This window comes from Myxine glutinosa, chromosome 1, assembly GCF_964187855.1.
Source record: "Myxine glutinosa chromosome 1, kmMyxGlut1.1, whole genome shotgun sequence".
Lineage (NCBI taxonomy): Eukaryota > Metazoa > Chordata > Myxini > Myxiniformes > Myxinidae > Myxine > Myxine glutinosa.
In genome coordinates this window covers 305,984,774-305,999,737 of record NC_136261.1, presented here as the reverse complement: position 1 = coordinate 305,999,737, position 14,964 = coordinate 305,984,774, and the positions used below count along the sequence as shown (strand labels likewise).

Below are 14,964 nucleotides of genomic sequence, written 5' to 3'. Positions count from 1 at the left end.
TTGGTGGCTGATGAAATGAGATCCATTCTAACTTCTAACCAGAGTAGGGAGCAGAAGGGAGTAAACGTTTGGATAATGCCATCCTTTGGAGAGGTTCGGCAGGCTGTCCAGTTTACCTACACTTTCGTGTGTGCATTAAAAATCAGACAGAATCACTTAAAAGGCTGAGCCTTTTGGAAAGTACGACCCTGAGATAGGATCAGGCTGTTTGGGGTTTCATGTTGAGATTATTTTTGTAATATTGGATTGGCAGCCATTTTTTGTTCCCATTTGAACCAAGTGGCTCAACGATCTAGGAGAACTGGGGTCAAATCCGATATACTGCATTTATTTGCCCATTTCTGAGAAAAAAACCTTGTAATTCATGTAAAAATTAAGTTACCGTTACCAATGTCTGATTTACTGCATGTACAAGGTCCACCATGAGCATTAGAACAATGAAGTGAAAGACCCTCCCAGCTCAATAACTATTGCAATCAGCCCGAGACATTCAATGAAACGCATCTCCTAACGGCACATCAAATAACATCAAGTTTTGCATCGAAGAAAGCAAAGAAAAGAGGTGGAGGCACACCGAGACTGCAGTTTTTGCCACCATATCCAAGCGGGCACAAACATCTGTACGACCTCCACTGGTTAATGCACGTTCCCCCATGGACACAGGGAGACTGGTGGCAGAAATCCCTCCTTGCAGCGCACCCTGTCACAGCACAAGACTTGGATTAATCACAGTGGAGAGAAGGAATGAGAGGGGTCATGCAATTTGGATATTGTGTTGAGGAACATCTTTGTAAGCCTCCGTTAGTGCAAAAATCAATGAATAAAAATCACTTGCTGAAGATCATTAGTCAAGCTGTCCAACTAGAAAGTCAAAATGGGTTCCTGAGAAAAATCTTGTTGAAAGAAGTTGTTTTATGTTCACGTAAGCAATATTTTGACATGATGACAGCACTCCTGTCTCAGAAACAGCAACAGTTTTAAAACAGAAACTGACAGTGGGACAAGGCGAGAAGCATCGTTACTTGGAATGCATCTGCCAGGAAGTACCGTTTGAACAACAAAGCACTCAAAGCCGTTCTGTAGGACAAACATCCATTATGTTCAGAAAATAGAAACTAGGAAATGCAGGAAATGAGACGTTTGCTTCAAGACGCAAGAGAAACATATAATCACCTGGAAGTGTGCCATTATTGGCGATGTAACTCGTCAGGTCAACTCTACGTCCGTCAATAAGCAGATCCCTCAAGCAACCCGTGAAGCCATGGCTTCTGATTGGAAATGTCTCCGGTAGATCTGGCACCCCACCCAGGAGGAGTGGACCCGTTAGATCTAGGGATCTGTGGAAGGTCAGTAGAGTTGCCTTATTATGCAAATGTACACAGCTCTTGCCATATTTACATCACTTTCCATCACAATGTACAATTCGTTAATGGACATATTTCCAAGCTAAAAACCTTACAATGCTTTGAAAACTTAACCCATTTCCTTAACGTCACAGTTACCAGTGATCATCACATCATAACTTACACCTTCATAACCCATGGGTGCTTGATAAGACCCCTTTCCTGAGGATTGTTACCTCCTCCACCGAAGGTATATGAAGGTTATGTTTTTACCCCTACCTGTTTCTTTGTTATCATTGTCGGTTTGTCGGTCTGTCTTTTAGCGATCATATGGCGGTCCGTCTTTAATTTATTTATTAATGTATTTATTTATTAATGTATTTATTTATTAATGTATTTATTTATTAATGTATTTATTTATTAATGTATTTATTTATTAATGTATTTATTTATTCGTTTTATTAATTTTTTTGTATACAAGATCGAGGCTCGTGCAAGAGCTAACATTAATAACAACAAAAAAAAAACCGACACATAAGACGAAACAAAGGGAGCGGTTTCCAGTGATCATCCCATTTCCTGAGGATTTTGTCTGGTTGTTTGTTTGTTTGTGAACAGGATTTAAAAAAAAATTGTGGACGGATTCGGACGAAATTTGGTGGAGTGGTTAGGTATGTGACAAGGACGAAATGATTCGATTTTGCTGAAGATCCACATCCGGATCTGAAAATCTCATCATCCTGCTGCTTGTCTGCTGTGTGAGCAGGATATCTCAAAAAGTTATGCACGAATTTGGATTAAACTTGGTGGTCAAGTTGGTGTGTGCCAACGATGATTCGATTCGATTTTGGTGAAGATCCGAATCAAGACCCGGCCTATCAGTGGGATACAAAACATAAACTGCTCAGCCCGGTGGAGGTTTGTGCCCTTTATTGAGTCCCATTCTAGTTGAGGCTGCATGTTTTCCTGAATAATTTCCTCGGTGCCACCAAGCAGTGCTTTAACTTCAACCCACCCCTTCACCTTTTCATTTGGGACCGTTAAGTTACACTTCTGGTTTGGACACTAATCAAGTAATCATTCTGTTGATGAAATTGTTACTGACATGATAATGGCTATTTGAAACAACACATTTCATAAAAAGTAAAAGTCTATATAATGGGCCTTCACTTATTTGCCTATATAATGTAATACGACACTCTTGATCTAAAAATTCAGAATTTTTTTTTTTCGGAGTTACATGATATAAAAGTTTTGCTCTGGGTTAGTGAAAGACTTATTAAAAAAACAAACAAACATTGGTATTCTCTTATGTATGGGCTGTATGACAGTTCAGTTCGTTTGTTCATTCATTCATTCATATTTTGCAAGTGGCTGCAGATTCGTATCAGCTCTTGCATGGAGTGCGCCTGTGCTACTGATGCAGTGCCCCTGTAAGTTAAGAGCAGAAAATTGGGATTTGGTTAGGGTGCCAGTGACAGCTCACAGACCTCTAGATTATCCTGACAACAGTTTGGTGAAGAAATTTTAAATCCTCTTATCTACAAAACTGCTTTGTCGACATTATGACTCAAATTTCTCAGGGTATTTGGCATACCATCGTTTCTTAATGAGACATATACAACTTAAGACAAGCTCAACTGCGTTCATTAAAGGTAAAAAAAAAAATTGTAATTGTTTCTCTCTACCCTGCTATTGGTGTGCCCTCCTATCCCCCACCAACCACCACCTTTCCATTATTTTCTTTGTCTTGTTATGTTCTGCTCCACTCTGTGTTTTAGATCTTCCATGGGTCTCGAATTTGCATACAAAATATATTTTTTTATTTAAAAAAAACCTACATTTTGCATTCTCAAATCCCTCTGAAAGGCCCTATGTAATGCATTCTCAAATCTGTAGACGATGAGTGTACCATGTCTTCCACGAGCCTTGACTATGTATACAAATAAAGGAAGGGGTTATAAATTGCTGGCCGCATGTTGTACGACCATCATTCAGACACTGCGTTGACAACCTGGACAGTGAAAACTTTTTGACAAATGACTATTGTTTACGAGCAATCACCATATATTTTTGGCAGCCCAACTTCGTCAGACTGATTGTTGGACACGCTGCTGGCAGAGATGGATTAGTTGGTATGGAGGGTGGAAGATGGACATGGTCCATATAATGAGCTAAAAGTGGTTCTAAACGCACTAGGGGGGAAATAAGATGAAGAAAACGATTCGGTGTACAACCGCTCATCAAAAATCTCAAAAAGTGACAATCAGTGCACAGTCAGTGAGAGGAGCTTTCCATCCAGACATCCTATCAGTATAATGAGGAGGAAGAGCATAGCCGCTTGCATGACATACATCATACATGGCCGATTGCACATGCCACTGTTGCCTCGAGCAATTGGATTGTTACAACCTCGCACGACCACAGACACACAGACCCATTATCATTTGTATTACCCTGGTTTATTTATTTATTTATTTCTGTCTTCACGACTCCACTATACTACTGGTAATGACTGTCCTTTTTCTGTCATCTTTCTACTACCAATAGGTTATTATTAAAATGATAATGTAAACAAAGATTAGGGAGCAAATGTTACTCAAAAGGTGCAGCCTATTTTGAGGTTGCAGCCAAAAATAAATTATAAACAAGAACAGATGCATTCAAAGTACACCGCCCCCATGCCAAATAAATAAATATCCTCCAGCGCGGCATTGCCGGGGTGCCTCTGGCGCCCGGCAATACCGCGGTGCAGCTCATAGAGACTGAATTGGGAGGGAGAGGTGTTCAATAAATTAATTGATTAATTGCATAATTAAAATCAATAAATAATGATCGCAAAATATTTTCTTAATCAATTGGCTAATAGCATACCTAAACCACTCGTGCCTCATCCGAAGCTGTAACTTTTTGAAAATTAATCAAATAAGCCATTAATTGAAAAAATTTTTTTTAATGATTAATCAATAAATAATTAATTGATCGATTAATTAATTTATCAATAAATCGAAAATATCCTTTATAGCCACATCACTTCGTCATTGTCATGTCCGAATATCAGCTTCTGAGCTCAAAAGGTGCCTGAGATATTGCACAGATAAGAAAGAAAATAAATAAATAATGTTAATAAAATAATTAAATAATTCATCAATTGGCTAATAGAATACCAAAACCATCAGTGCTTCATCCGAAGCTGTAACTTTTGAAAATTCATTAAACATGTCAATATTCGAAAAAATTAAATAATTAATTGATTAATCAATAAATAATTAAACGATTGATTATTTTTCAGCTTAGATTTTTGTATTTCAGCTGGATGCATAGGAAAGGAGCGATGTACAACAAGAAAACAAGAAACAACCAGAGTAAAAACTGAGTACTCCCTCTGAAAACTGTGAAGTGAAACTGAAAACATAAAACAGTGAAAACTGTAAAGCACACTGACCCAATGACATAATGCTGACATCATGTGCTTAAATTATTCTTTGGTTAAATTTAATATTCCTGACTGCAAACCTCCTAACTGTTTATGAGCAGGGCAGAGACAATGTGTTTGCATGGCAGGTGACACTTGTTGCTAACAGGTTGTGCAGCAATTGCTGGAGTGAGACTCAATCTGTGCCTTGCTTCCTCGTCAAGTTAGGGGGTTCAATCTGTGTTTATTAGTGGCTTGGATTAATCACAAATAAACAATTTGCAGTATGCCGTCCTGATGAGGGAAAAATAAGCCCTCGTCGGGACGGCATGGTGTTGAAGTCATGGGGACTCACTCCTATGGAGGAGGGGTCCAATTGTATGACCATGCATTCTGGCCCTTTGGGGTCAGGATGCATGTGTTTTGATTGACCATGTGCTTCAGCCTTTGAGTTGAGGTGCATGTGTATGCCAATGGGACAGTCTTGATGGACGGTGTGCCTTGGCCATGGGGTCAAGGTGCACGTCCAAGGCTGTTTAAATGTTTGATTTTTTTTTTAACCTTTTTTTATTATAAAAAAGGCAGGCCTCATAAGGCCCATATTAACGGCGAAATCTATATCGACATCTCTGCCTTTGTCTATTTGTGAACATAGAGCTTTAATCTCAGTCTGCAAAGACTTAAGTACCATAGTTTGCCTCCTAGTTTGGAGGTGATATGTTGGTATAATTTATGCACTTGACGTCAGCGTCATGTCATTGGGTCAGTGTGCTCCTTTGGTTAAAAAAAAAAAAAAAAAAAAATTATATATGTATATATATATATATTGTTACGGTTTTTAGAACCTTCACTTGTAAAATAATAATTCTTGTAAATATCCCCCTTTGTAAAAGTTGCACCCTAGTTAGGCCATTTACAACACGTAGGACACCTTAGAAACCTCTCTAGTTATTTCATTAGTCTATGTTTCAGTCAAGGATCTGTTTCCAATAGTTGAATCTGCGTTGTATTAATTAAATAAGAGTAGGCCCAAAGTTCCTTTCAACAGTGGTGCAATGGTTTTCTATCCCGCAAGCCACCATAAGCCACGCGGCCGAGTTGGAGAAGAAGGGGGAGGAGTCCTCAGAGCGCCAGGAACGAAGGCGTGGCCCCTCAACGCACCATCAAGGGGCGGACCGGTGAGCGCTCGCGACCAATCAGGGCCGAGGCAAGCTCACCGGTGGGCGTTTCCAAAAGGCAGGCAGCTTGATACGCGGGCGGCCAATATAAGCGCGGCCGCGGACTACTTACAAAGTCGGACAGAAGGAGAGTGACAAAGTCGGACCGAAGGAGAGTGACAAAGTCGGACCGAAGGAGAGTGACAAAGTCGGACCGAAGGAGAGTGACAAAGTCGGACCGAAGGACAGTGACAAAGTCGGACCGAAGGAGAGTGACAAAGTCGGACCGAAGGAGAGTGACAGAGTCGAGCTACCAGAGGCAAGTCGAAGAGAGAGAGAGGGTCGGTCCGCTACCGCGACAATATTAACCGTGCTGCCTGCCGGGTTTCGCCGCAAACTGAAACGTGGACCGGAGTGGAGCGTGACCCTGGAGCCAGACCTCAACACTGAACCACCTACCCAAACCTCGATGCCTACCATCGGCCTGGACCCTTCTCTTCCTTCCTACCATCCCTGCCATCCCATCCTCTCGTGTAAGTGTGTTTGTACTGTCCTGGGCGTGTGATAATATAAGACTGTATAAGGTTTGCCCTGTGTATCTGCTGCTTCTTCTTCACTGTACATTCCCTTTCGTTTCCTCTTTAGTATTGTACATCTTCTATCTATAATTCCAGTAATCTCTGTGTGTATGTTTGTATGTTTGTATGTTTGTATGTTTGTATGTTTGTCTGTGACCGCTGTTTCTCGACAACCACGGGTCCGATATACTTGAAACTTGCCAGGTATATTGCTGGGGACCTGAGGATGTGCCTTTTCAAGGTTTCATATTAATCGGACAAGTAGTTACCGAGCTATGGCGATTTCTTTACCAAACTCCGCAAGCCGTTCGCTTTGGACCAAACCATTTCATGTAAATAGAGGGGGGGGGGATTGTCACCGTACTCGCAAGCCGTTCGCTTTGGACCAAACCATTTCATGTAAATAGAGGGGGGGGATTGTCACCGTACTCGCAAGCCGTTCGCTTTGGACCAAACCATTTCATGTAAATAGAGGGGGGGGATTGTCACCGTACTCGCAAGCCGTTCGCTTTGGACCAAACCATTTCATGTAAATAGAGGGGGGGGATATAATTTTAGATATATATATAGTACGGGCATGCCCTAGTAGTTAATAAACCTGTGTTCTTTCCTTACTTTTGGTTTCCTCTCCATCCGGTCGCTTTAGTCTTTTCCCAATTGAATACCTGTGGCACGATATAGGAACCGCTCAGAATCGGGTTAGTCAACCGCTAACGGCTCGGACCTCGTATTGCTAAAACCGCTCGGCAATTTCCATCTTGTCCGGGTCCGAGCAGGGAATTATATCGCTGCTTTGCAGAGGGATTGGCAAAGGTATCTGGGAACCCATTGACCAATCACCCTGGCCAATCTCACCCCGCAAATGAGCGTGTCATTTCCAGGATTGGGGGGAAATCGGCCAGTGTAAAATACAAGGGGATTAACGCCCCCCGCCCCCCCCTTGGTAAGGGGAGCGCTGACCCCCGGATCCGCAACAATATATATATATACATCTATATATATAAAGCAGTAAAGTATGTTTGTTTGTTTGTCCTCTTATAACTCGAGAACTAATCATCGCAGAGAAAAACCAAAGGCATATTCGGAATCAGTACGTCTCAGAGCAACTACAGCACACCTTAAATTTTAAAAAACGTCAGGTTTTAAAATTAGCGCAGAAGCGCTAGCAGAAGAGGGAGGGAATCGAAACATGGGCCACTGTACGTTCGTTTAATACGTACGCGCTTTGATGGGCGGGGCGTATGGCGTTCATGAAATGGTCGAATGCGGAAGTGCTTGAAGCCGTTGCGAGCGACTCGCACGATCTCTTGTCATGGTCCACAAGATTATCACAGAGACGTGCAGCTTCCAGCATTACGAGATATGATCGAGACCTAACTTTTGAGACCAGTCCCAGCCTTCTAGGCCCCGTGGTTGGTTCAGACGACCCCGACAAAGGACGTTGGATTTTATCGCGAGCCGATTCGAGCGCCGACGTGCCGGCGAACAAAACCAGTCATATCTTTTTAACGCGTGGTTCGATGTTTACAACATAAACTTTTTCTTGAAGGGCTGAACCGTGCGCGCACAACGATACCGAGTTTGACCCTGGGAGAGCCGTTTTGCGCCGGCAAAGGCGCCTTGTTTTCCGTGATGACCATGTCGTGCTGCATAGATTACCATAAATTATAATATATTACCGGCGGCGCGTTCCGTGACGTCACGGCTCACTTAATTGCAATTATCTCTGGGATTCCTTGGCCGAATCGTACCAACTTCTATATATATATAAAGCAGTAAAGTATGTTTGTTTGTCCTCTTATAACTCGAGAACTACTCATCGCAGAGAAAAACCAAAGGCATATTCTGAATCAGTACGTCTCAGAGCAACTACAGCATACCTTAAAATTTTTTTAAACTTCGGGTTTTAAAATTAGCGTATTAGCGCAGAAGCGCTAGCAGAAGAGGGAGGGAATCGAAGGGAGGGAGCGCAGTGCTCCCTCTAGCGCTTCGCAGCGCCAGCGCTTCTGTTAGCGTAATTAGCGTATTTCGGAACGTTAATTTTTCAACTTCATTATTCGGAATCAGTACGTCCCAGAGAAACTTCGTAATGTTAATTTTTCAACTTCATCCGATTGACATGGGACCAACGGCATGTGACAGAGAGTGAAACATACATGCTACATTTATTTGACGACAATGAGTTCCGACTTCCGGGTTCGTGCCGCCAACCCTGTTAGGCGCCTCTTGCGGCACACAGGGAATTACCAGTGAACTGGTACTCAATTTGCCGACCTCGGTAGGATGACAGGCTGAGTCAACCCCCCTGGTGTTAAGGGGGAGGAGGAGGGGGAAGAGGAGGGGAGGGGAACGGGGTGGAGGGGAACGGGGGAGGGGGGAGGGGGGGGGGAGGGGGAGGTGAAGGGGGGAGGGGAAGGGGGAGGGGGGAGGGGAAGGGGGAGGGGGGAGGGGCCCTTCTTCCCCCGGGCACCCCCACACCCTCCCCCCTACCCCCTCCCCCCCTCCCCTTCTCTTCCCCCTCCCCTCCTCCTTCCCCCCTTCCCCCTCCCCCTCCCCCCTCCCCCCTGTTCCCCTCCCCTCCTCTTCCCCCTCCCCTCCTCCTCCCCCACCCGGCAATGCCGGGTACTTCTGCTAGTATATATATATATATATATATATATATACTAGCAGAAGTACCCGGCATTGCCGGGCGGGGGAGGGGAGGGGGAGGGGGAAGGGGAGGGGAGGGGAACGGGGGGAGAGCGAGCCCCTTGGTAAAGCGAGCGATTTTTTTTGTCATAGCGTCATAGCATTCTTAGCGTTCATAGCGTTTCATAGCGTCATAGCGATTTTTTTTTTCCATAGCGTCATAGCGTTCATAGCGTCATAGCGATTTTTTTTTTCATAGCGTCATAGCGTCATATCGTTCATAGCGACATAGCATTTCATCGCGTCATAGCGTCATATCGTTCATAGCGTTCATAGCGTCATAGCGTTTCATAGCGTCATAGCGATTTTTTTTTTCATAGCGTGATAGCGTTCATAGCGTCATAGCGTTCATAGCGTCATCGCGTCATCACGTGATCGCTCTGAGCGAATCAGTGCCCACCTGCTCTGATTCTGTTGATTCCGTGCGCTGAAATGCGCTGAGGTAAATATGAATAAAAAATATGGCTCGTCAAATATTTTGAGTTCGGCCATGTTCGTCCCAGGCTCAATAGCCATGTCTATGCCAAATATCAAGCACGTAAGCCTCTCCGTTTAGGAGTCTATCGATAACATTACACACACACACACACACACACACACACACACACACACACACACACACACACAAAAACCTGTGTTTTTATTCTATATATATATATATATATATATATATATTCTATCTTATACTATACTCACATCCTCTCGCACTAGCACTACTCACTCACTCTATCCCTGACCAGTCCTGACCAAAAATATTGGCACCCTCTGCACTTTTTTCCAACTAATGCACCATATCTTCCAGAAAATTGTTGAAATTAAAAAAACATTTGGGATCCACATATATATTTCTTTTGTTTGCAGTGGGACAAAATAAAAAAAATCTGAAAAAATTACTAAATCTTACCTTATTCCACACAGAAATCCTAAAATGGGCCAGACAATATTATTGGCACCTTTTAGAAGTTGTTACAAATAATTAGATTTCAAGCAGGTGATTCTCCTTTACTTTGGAAATGAACTCACCTGTGCTGAGTAACAGGTGCCTGCAATATCAAAATCACTCATTCAACCAGTTTGAATGGAGAAAAGGAGTCATTCTGCTGTTTTGTGTCACTGTGTGTACCGCAATGAGCATGGATAAAAGAAAGGAAACCAGAGAATTGTCTGAGGAGGTCAGACACAAGATTATAGCCAAGCATGGACAATCTGAAGGCTACAAGTCTATCTCCAGAGACCTTGATGTCCCTGTGTCCACTGTACGCAAAGTTATCAGGAAGTTTAAAGCCCATGGCACTGTTGCAAAACTACCTGAACGTGGCCGCAAGACAAAACTTGCTCGAAGATTGCGGTGAAGGATTGTTCGAATGGTGGAGAAAGCACCTCGATCAACTGCCAAACAAATTCAAGCTGACCTTCAGACACAAGGTACGACAGTTTCAACTCACACCATCCATTGCCAACTCAATGAAAGGGGGTTCTCTGGTAGGAGACCCAGGAGGATCCCACTTCTGAGAGAGAGACATAAGCAAGCCCGACTGGAGTTTGCCAAAACACACCTGAACAAGCCAAAATCCTTATGGGAGAATGTCCTGTGGATAGATGAGACCAAATTAGAGTTTTTGGTAAAACACATCATCTCTATGTTTACAGTAAACAAAATGAAGCCTTCAACTAAAAGAACACCTTCCCTACAGTCAAACATTGAGGAGGTTCAGTGATGTTTTGGGGTTGTTCTGCTGCCTCTGGCACTGGGTGCCTTGAATGTGTGCATGGCATCATGAAATCAGGAGATTACCAAGGCATTTTGGAGCGCAATGTTGAACCCAGTGTCTGAAAGCTGGGTCTCCGTCGAAGGTCATGGGTCTTGCAGCAGGACAATGACCCCAAACACACTTCAAAAAGCACCCAGGAATGGTTCAAGACAAAACTCTGGAATGAGTCCAGATCTAAATCCCATTGAACACCTGTGGGGAGATCTGAAAACAGCAGTTGGGAGAAGGCACCCTTTAAATCTGGGAGAACTGGAGCAGTTTGCACAAGAAGAGTGGGCCAAACTGCCAGTAGAGAGGTGTAGGAAGCTCATTCATGGCTATAGGAAGTGCTTGGCTGCAGTTATTTTGTCCAAAAGCTGTGCTACCAAATATTAACTCTGGGGTGTGAATAATTTTGTTCATGCCATTTCTTTTTATTTTCTCATTTAAAAGGATATATTAAGTTCTGAATCAAAAACAAAGGTTCTGTAATATTAACAGTGAAATAAAGAATTGTGGAGACCAAATAATTTTGTCAATTTCAACTTATTTTTAGAGAAAATTGTGAGTTATTTGAAAAAAGTGCAAAGGTGCTAATATTTTTGGCCACGACTGTATATACATATATATACTCGTATACAGTATATACGAGTATAATTCAGTTCTGTAACCGATAATGCAATGATGAAATTTTCCCCTCAGCCAAGTGACACATTCATTTTATAGGGGTGGGATGTGGCTCCATCTTGCTGAAACAACAGATTTTCATAATTTCTGACCCTGTTAAATAGGCAAGTTTTCAACATTTGAAGATAACAACCTGATGTCACAGTTACTGCTGTTTCGGTATTACGGTCTTTAAAAAAATTGGGAACGTAGATTCGTGACAAACTCAATCCACACGAGATGGTGATTTTCAGAGAGTGAAGTAATGTTTGTTCATATTCTTGTCATCTTTCCAATCCCACAAATCTGCAGTTCTGTTTATTCATCATCCCCTTAAAATGTAAATATGGCACTCAGCAGAGAAAATGATGTCATCAATACACAGAGAAAATGATGTAATCGATACGCAGAGAAAATGATGTCATCGATACGCAGAGAAAATGATGTCATCGATACGCAGAGAAAATGATGTCATGAATACGCAGAGAAAATGATGTCATGAATACAACAACAAACAACAACATGCATTTTAAAGGCTATTTTCCCTGCTAGAGCGGGGGTTAGCCTTGCGGTCCCCATGACAATCTTCTCCATTTTGCCCTATTTTCTGCATCTCTCCTTGTTAACCCCCTTGCCCGCATTTCTTCTTCCACCATCTTTAGCCAAGTCTTCTCAGTCTTCCCCGTCTTCTACTTCCTTCTACATTCATTTCCATCACTCTTCTCAACCAGTCACTTTCATCCTTCCTCAACACATGACCAAACCATCTCAACCTGTTCCTCTTCACAGCATCAATCACAGGCTCTATTCCCATCATCTTTCGCAATTCATCAATTGTCTTCCTCTCTCTCAACGATACTCCGCACATCCGTCGAACCATTCGCATTTCCACCCTTTCCAACCTTTGTTGCTGCTCTACGTTCATTACCCATGTCTCGCTCCCATAAATCATAACACTTCTCACACATGCAGCATACACCTTTCCCTTCAGCTTCAACGACACTCCCCTCATCATCAGCACGCCATTCAATTCCCGAAACTTCTTCCATGCACATCTCACTCGAGCAACCGTTGCCGAGTCTGATCCACCTTCTCCATTCAGCATGTCTCCGAGGTAGCAAAATGTTTTCACACCTTCCAGCTTCACGCCGTCTCCAAGATCCAACTCAACATTTCCTCCATCTGCAGCTCCCTCTGTGCACACCTTACATTTGAATGTAGCTGCCACACTGGTTAATGACCCTCTCAGACCACTACATTTTTGATGAACCCACTCAGCGCACATTGTACACTGAATGGAGTTCACTCCGACACCCTTCCTACACGCAGCACAGGGCCACTTCCCAGTTCTTTCCACCTCACCACATGTTTTACCACTTGCCATCACCTTCGTCTTTCCGATATTCACCTTCAGACCTTTTGTCTCCATACATTCCTTCCACGTGTTCATCTTTTCCTTCAGTCCATCCATACTTTCCGCAATCAACACCAGATCATCTGCATACAACAACTCCCACGGTAAACCCTCCTTTACGTTCTGAGCCAGCACCTCCATCACAGCTACAAATAGTAGTGGACTTAGTACCGACCCCTGATGCACTCCCACCTTCACCTCAAACTCACCACTGTTCCCATCCTTCGTCCTTACAGCTGTGCGCGCTCTTTTGTACAATGCCATCACTACTCTGATCAACCATTCCTCCACTCCTAACTTCCTCAATGCCCATGTCAATACTTTGCGTGGAACCCAATCGAATGCTTTCTCCAGATCAACAAACCCAAGAAACAACTTCTTCCTCTTCTCCATGTACTTCTCCTGCAACTGCCTCACAATGAAAGGCGCGTCTGTCGTTCCTCTTCCTGGCATGAATCCAAACTGCATTTCGTCGATCTTCACTTTCTTCCTTATCCTCCCCTCCAACACCCTTTCCAATACCTTCATTCCATGCTCCAATAACTTTATCGCTCGGTACGAGCCACACTCCAGAGGGTCACCTTTCCCCTTGTATAGAGGGACGAGGGTACTCAGTTCCCAATCCACTGGAATGCGGCCTTCTTTCACCACCAGATTACAGATCTCTGTCATTATCTTCACACCCCAACTTCCTGCTGCCTTCAACATATCTCCCACAACTCCCGTCGGCCCTCCCGCTTTTCTACCCTTCATTGCTTTTATCGCTTCCTCAACTTCCTTCTCAGTTATCTTCTCTGTCGGTCCTAAAACTGGGTTACTCTCTATGTTGCCATCCCATTCATTCTCTGTATTCAACAGCATTTCCATATATCTTTCCCCATCTTCCTTTAATTCCATCTGGGTCGACAACGATTTGTCCCACTTCATCCTTCAAGCAACTCACCCCCATCACATCACACCTCTCTTTCGCTATGTGCTTTGCAATCCTGAATACTGCTTTCTGACCCTCTTCCGAATCCAAGCGTTCTCCGAACATTTTCCTACATGTCTCCTGCGCCTTTGCTACCTCTTTCTTTGCAGCCTTCCTGGCTGCCTTATAACTTTCATGCTCTGCTGTTTCTGCTCCCGTACCCTTCGCCTTCTGCCACTCCTTGAACTTCTTCCTCTTCTCGTCAATCCTCTTTCCAACTTCATCATCCCACCACCATGTTTCCGAGTGCCTCGGTGGTCCTTTTGTCCATCCACATACCTCACCAACGGCTCCCAACAGACTAGCTTTCATTGACATCCAACCACTTTCAAGCTCAACCACATCATCTTCGACCCTACTCAGCCTCTCTTTTAATGCCTCCCTTACTGTCACCTCTTTCAACCTCCACACCTTCATTCTCGGTTGGTACTTCACCCGCCGAGCTCTCCTCGCACCTTTCACCCTTACGTCGCAGACAACCAAGTGGTGCTGTGAAACAGCCTCCTCCCCCGGGATCACCTTTGTGTCCCAGAGGTGCCCCCTATCTCGCCTACGCACCATCAGGTAGTCAACGGTTGTCGTCGACCCACCTGACGTGTATGTAACAAGCTTATTATCCTCTTTCTGGAACTGAGTATTACAAATCAACAAATCAGCTCCATCAGCAAACTCCAAAATCCTTTCACCTTCTCCATTTCCCACACCATATCCGTAACCCCCATGAACTCCGTCAAAACCATCCATACTCCTTCCCACATGTCCATTTAGGTCTCCTCCTACCACAACAACTTCCTCATCTTTCACGTTTTCCATCAGCTTCTCTATCGCACACCAGAACTTGTCCTTCTCTTCATCGCTTCGACCAACCTGCGGAGCATATCCCGAGATGACGTTCACCAAGAGCTTTCCAATCATCATTTTCACCATCATCAACCTGTCACTCACTCTAGTCACACTCACCACACTGTCTACAAACTCCTCA

The 14,964-nt window shown here is 43.6% G+C and overlaps 1 protein-coding gene across 12 annotated transcripts in view; it reads right to left on the bottom strand.

Annotated features, from left to right (window-relative positions):
• The window catches only part of LOC137439601 (cadherin EGF LAG seven-pass G-type receptor 2), a 460,955-nt gene that overhangs the window by 91,274 nt on the left and 354,717 nt on the right, over positions 1-14,964 (bottom strand). For all 12 annotated transcript variants that reach the window (XR_010986965.2, XM_068135567.2, XM_068135551.2 and 9 more), the window contains exons 7-8: positions 1,174-1,337; positions 575-700 (exon numbers count right to left, since the gene is read on the bottom strand). Coding sequence is in view for 11 of the 12 variants with exons in the window: in XM_068135567.2 (XP_067991668.2) it covers positions 575-700; positions 1,174-1,337 (290 nt within the window). In the remaining variant the exon portion in view is untranslated. The remainder of the gene's footprint in view (positions 1-574; positions 701-1,173; positions 1,338-14,964) is intronic.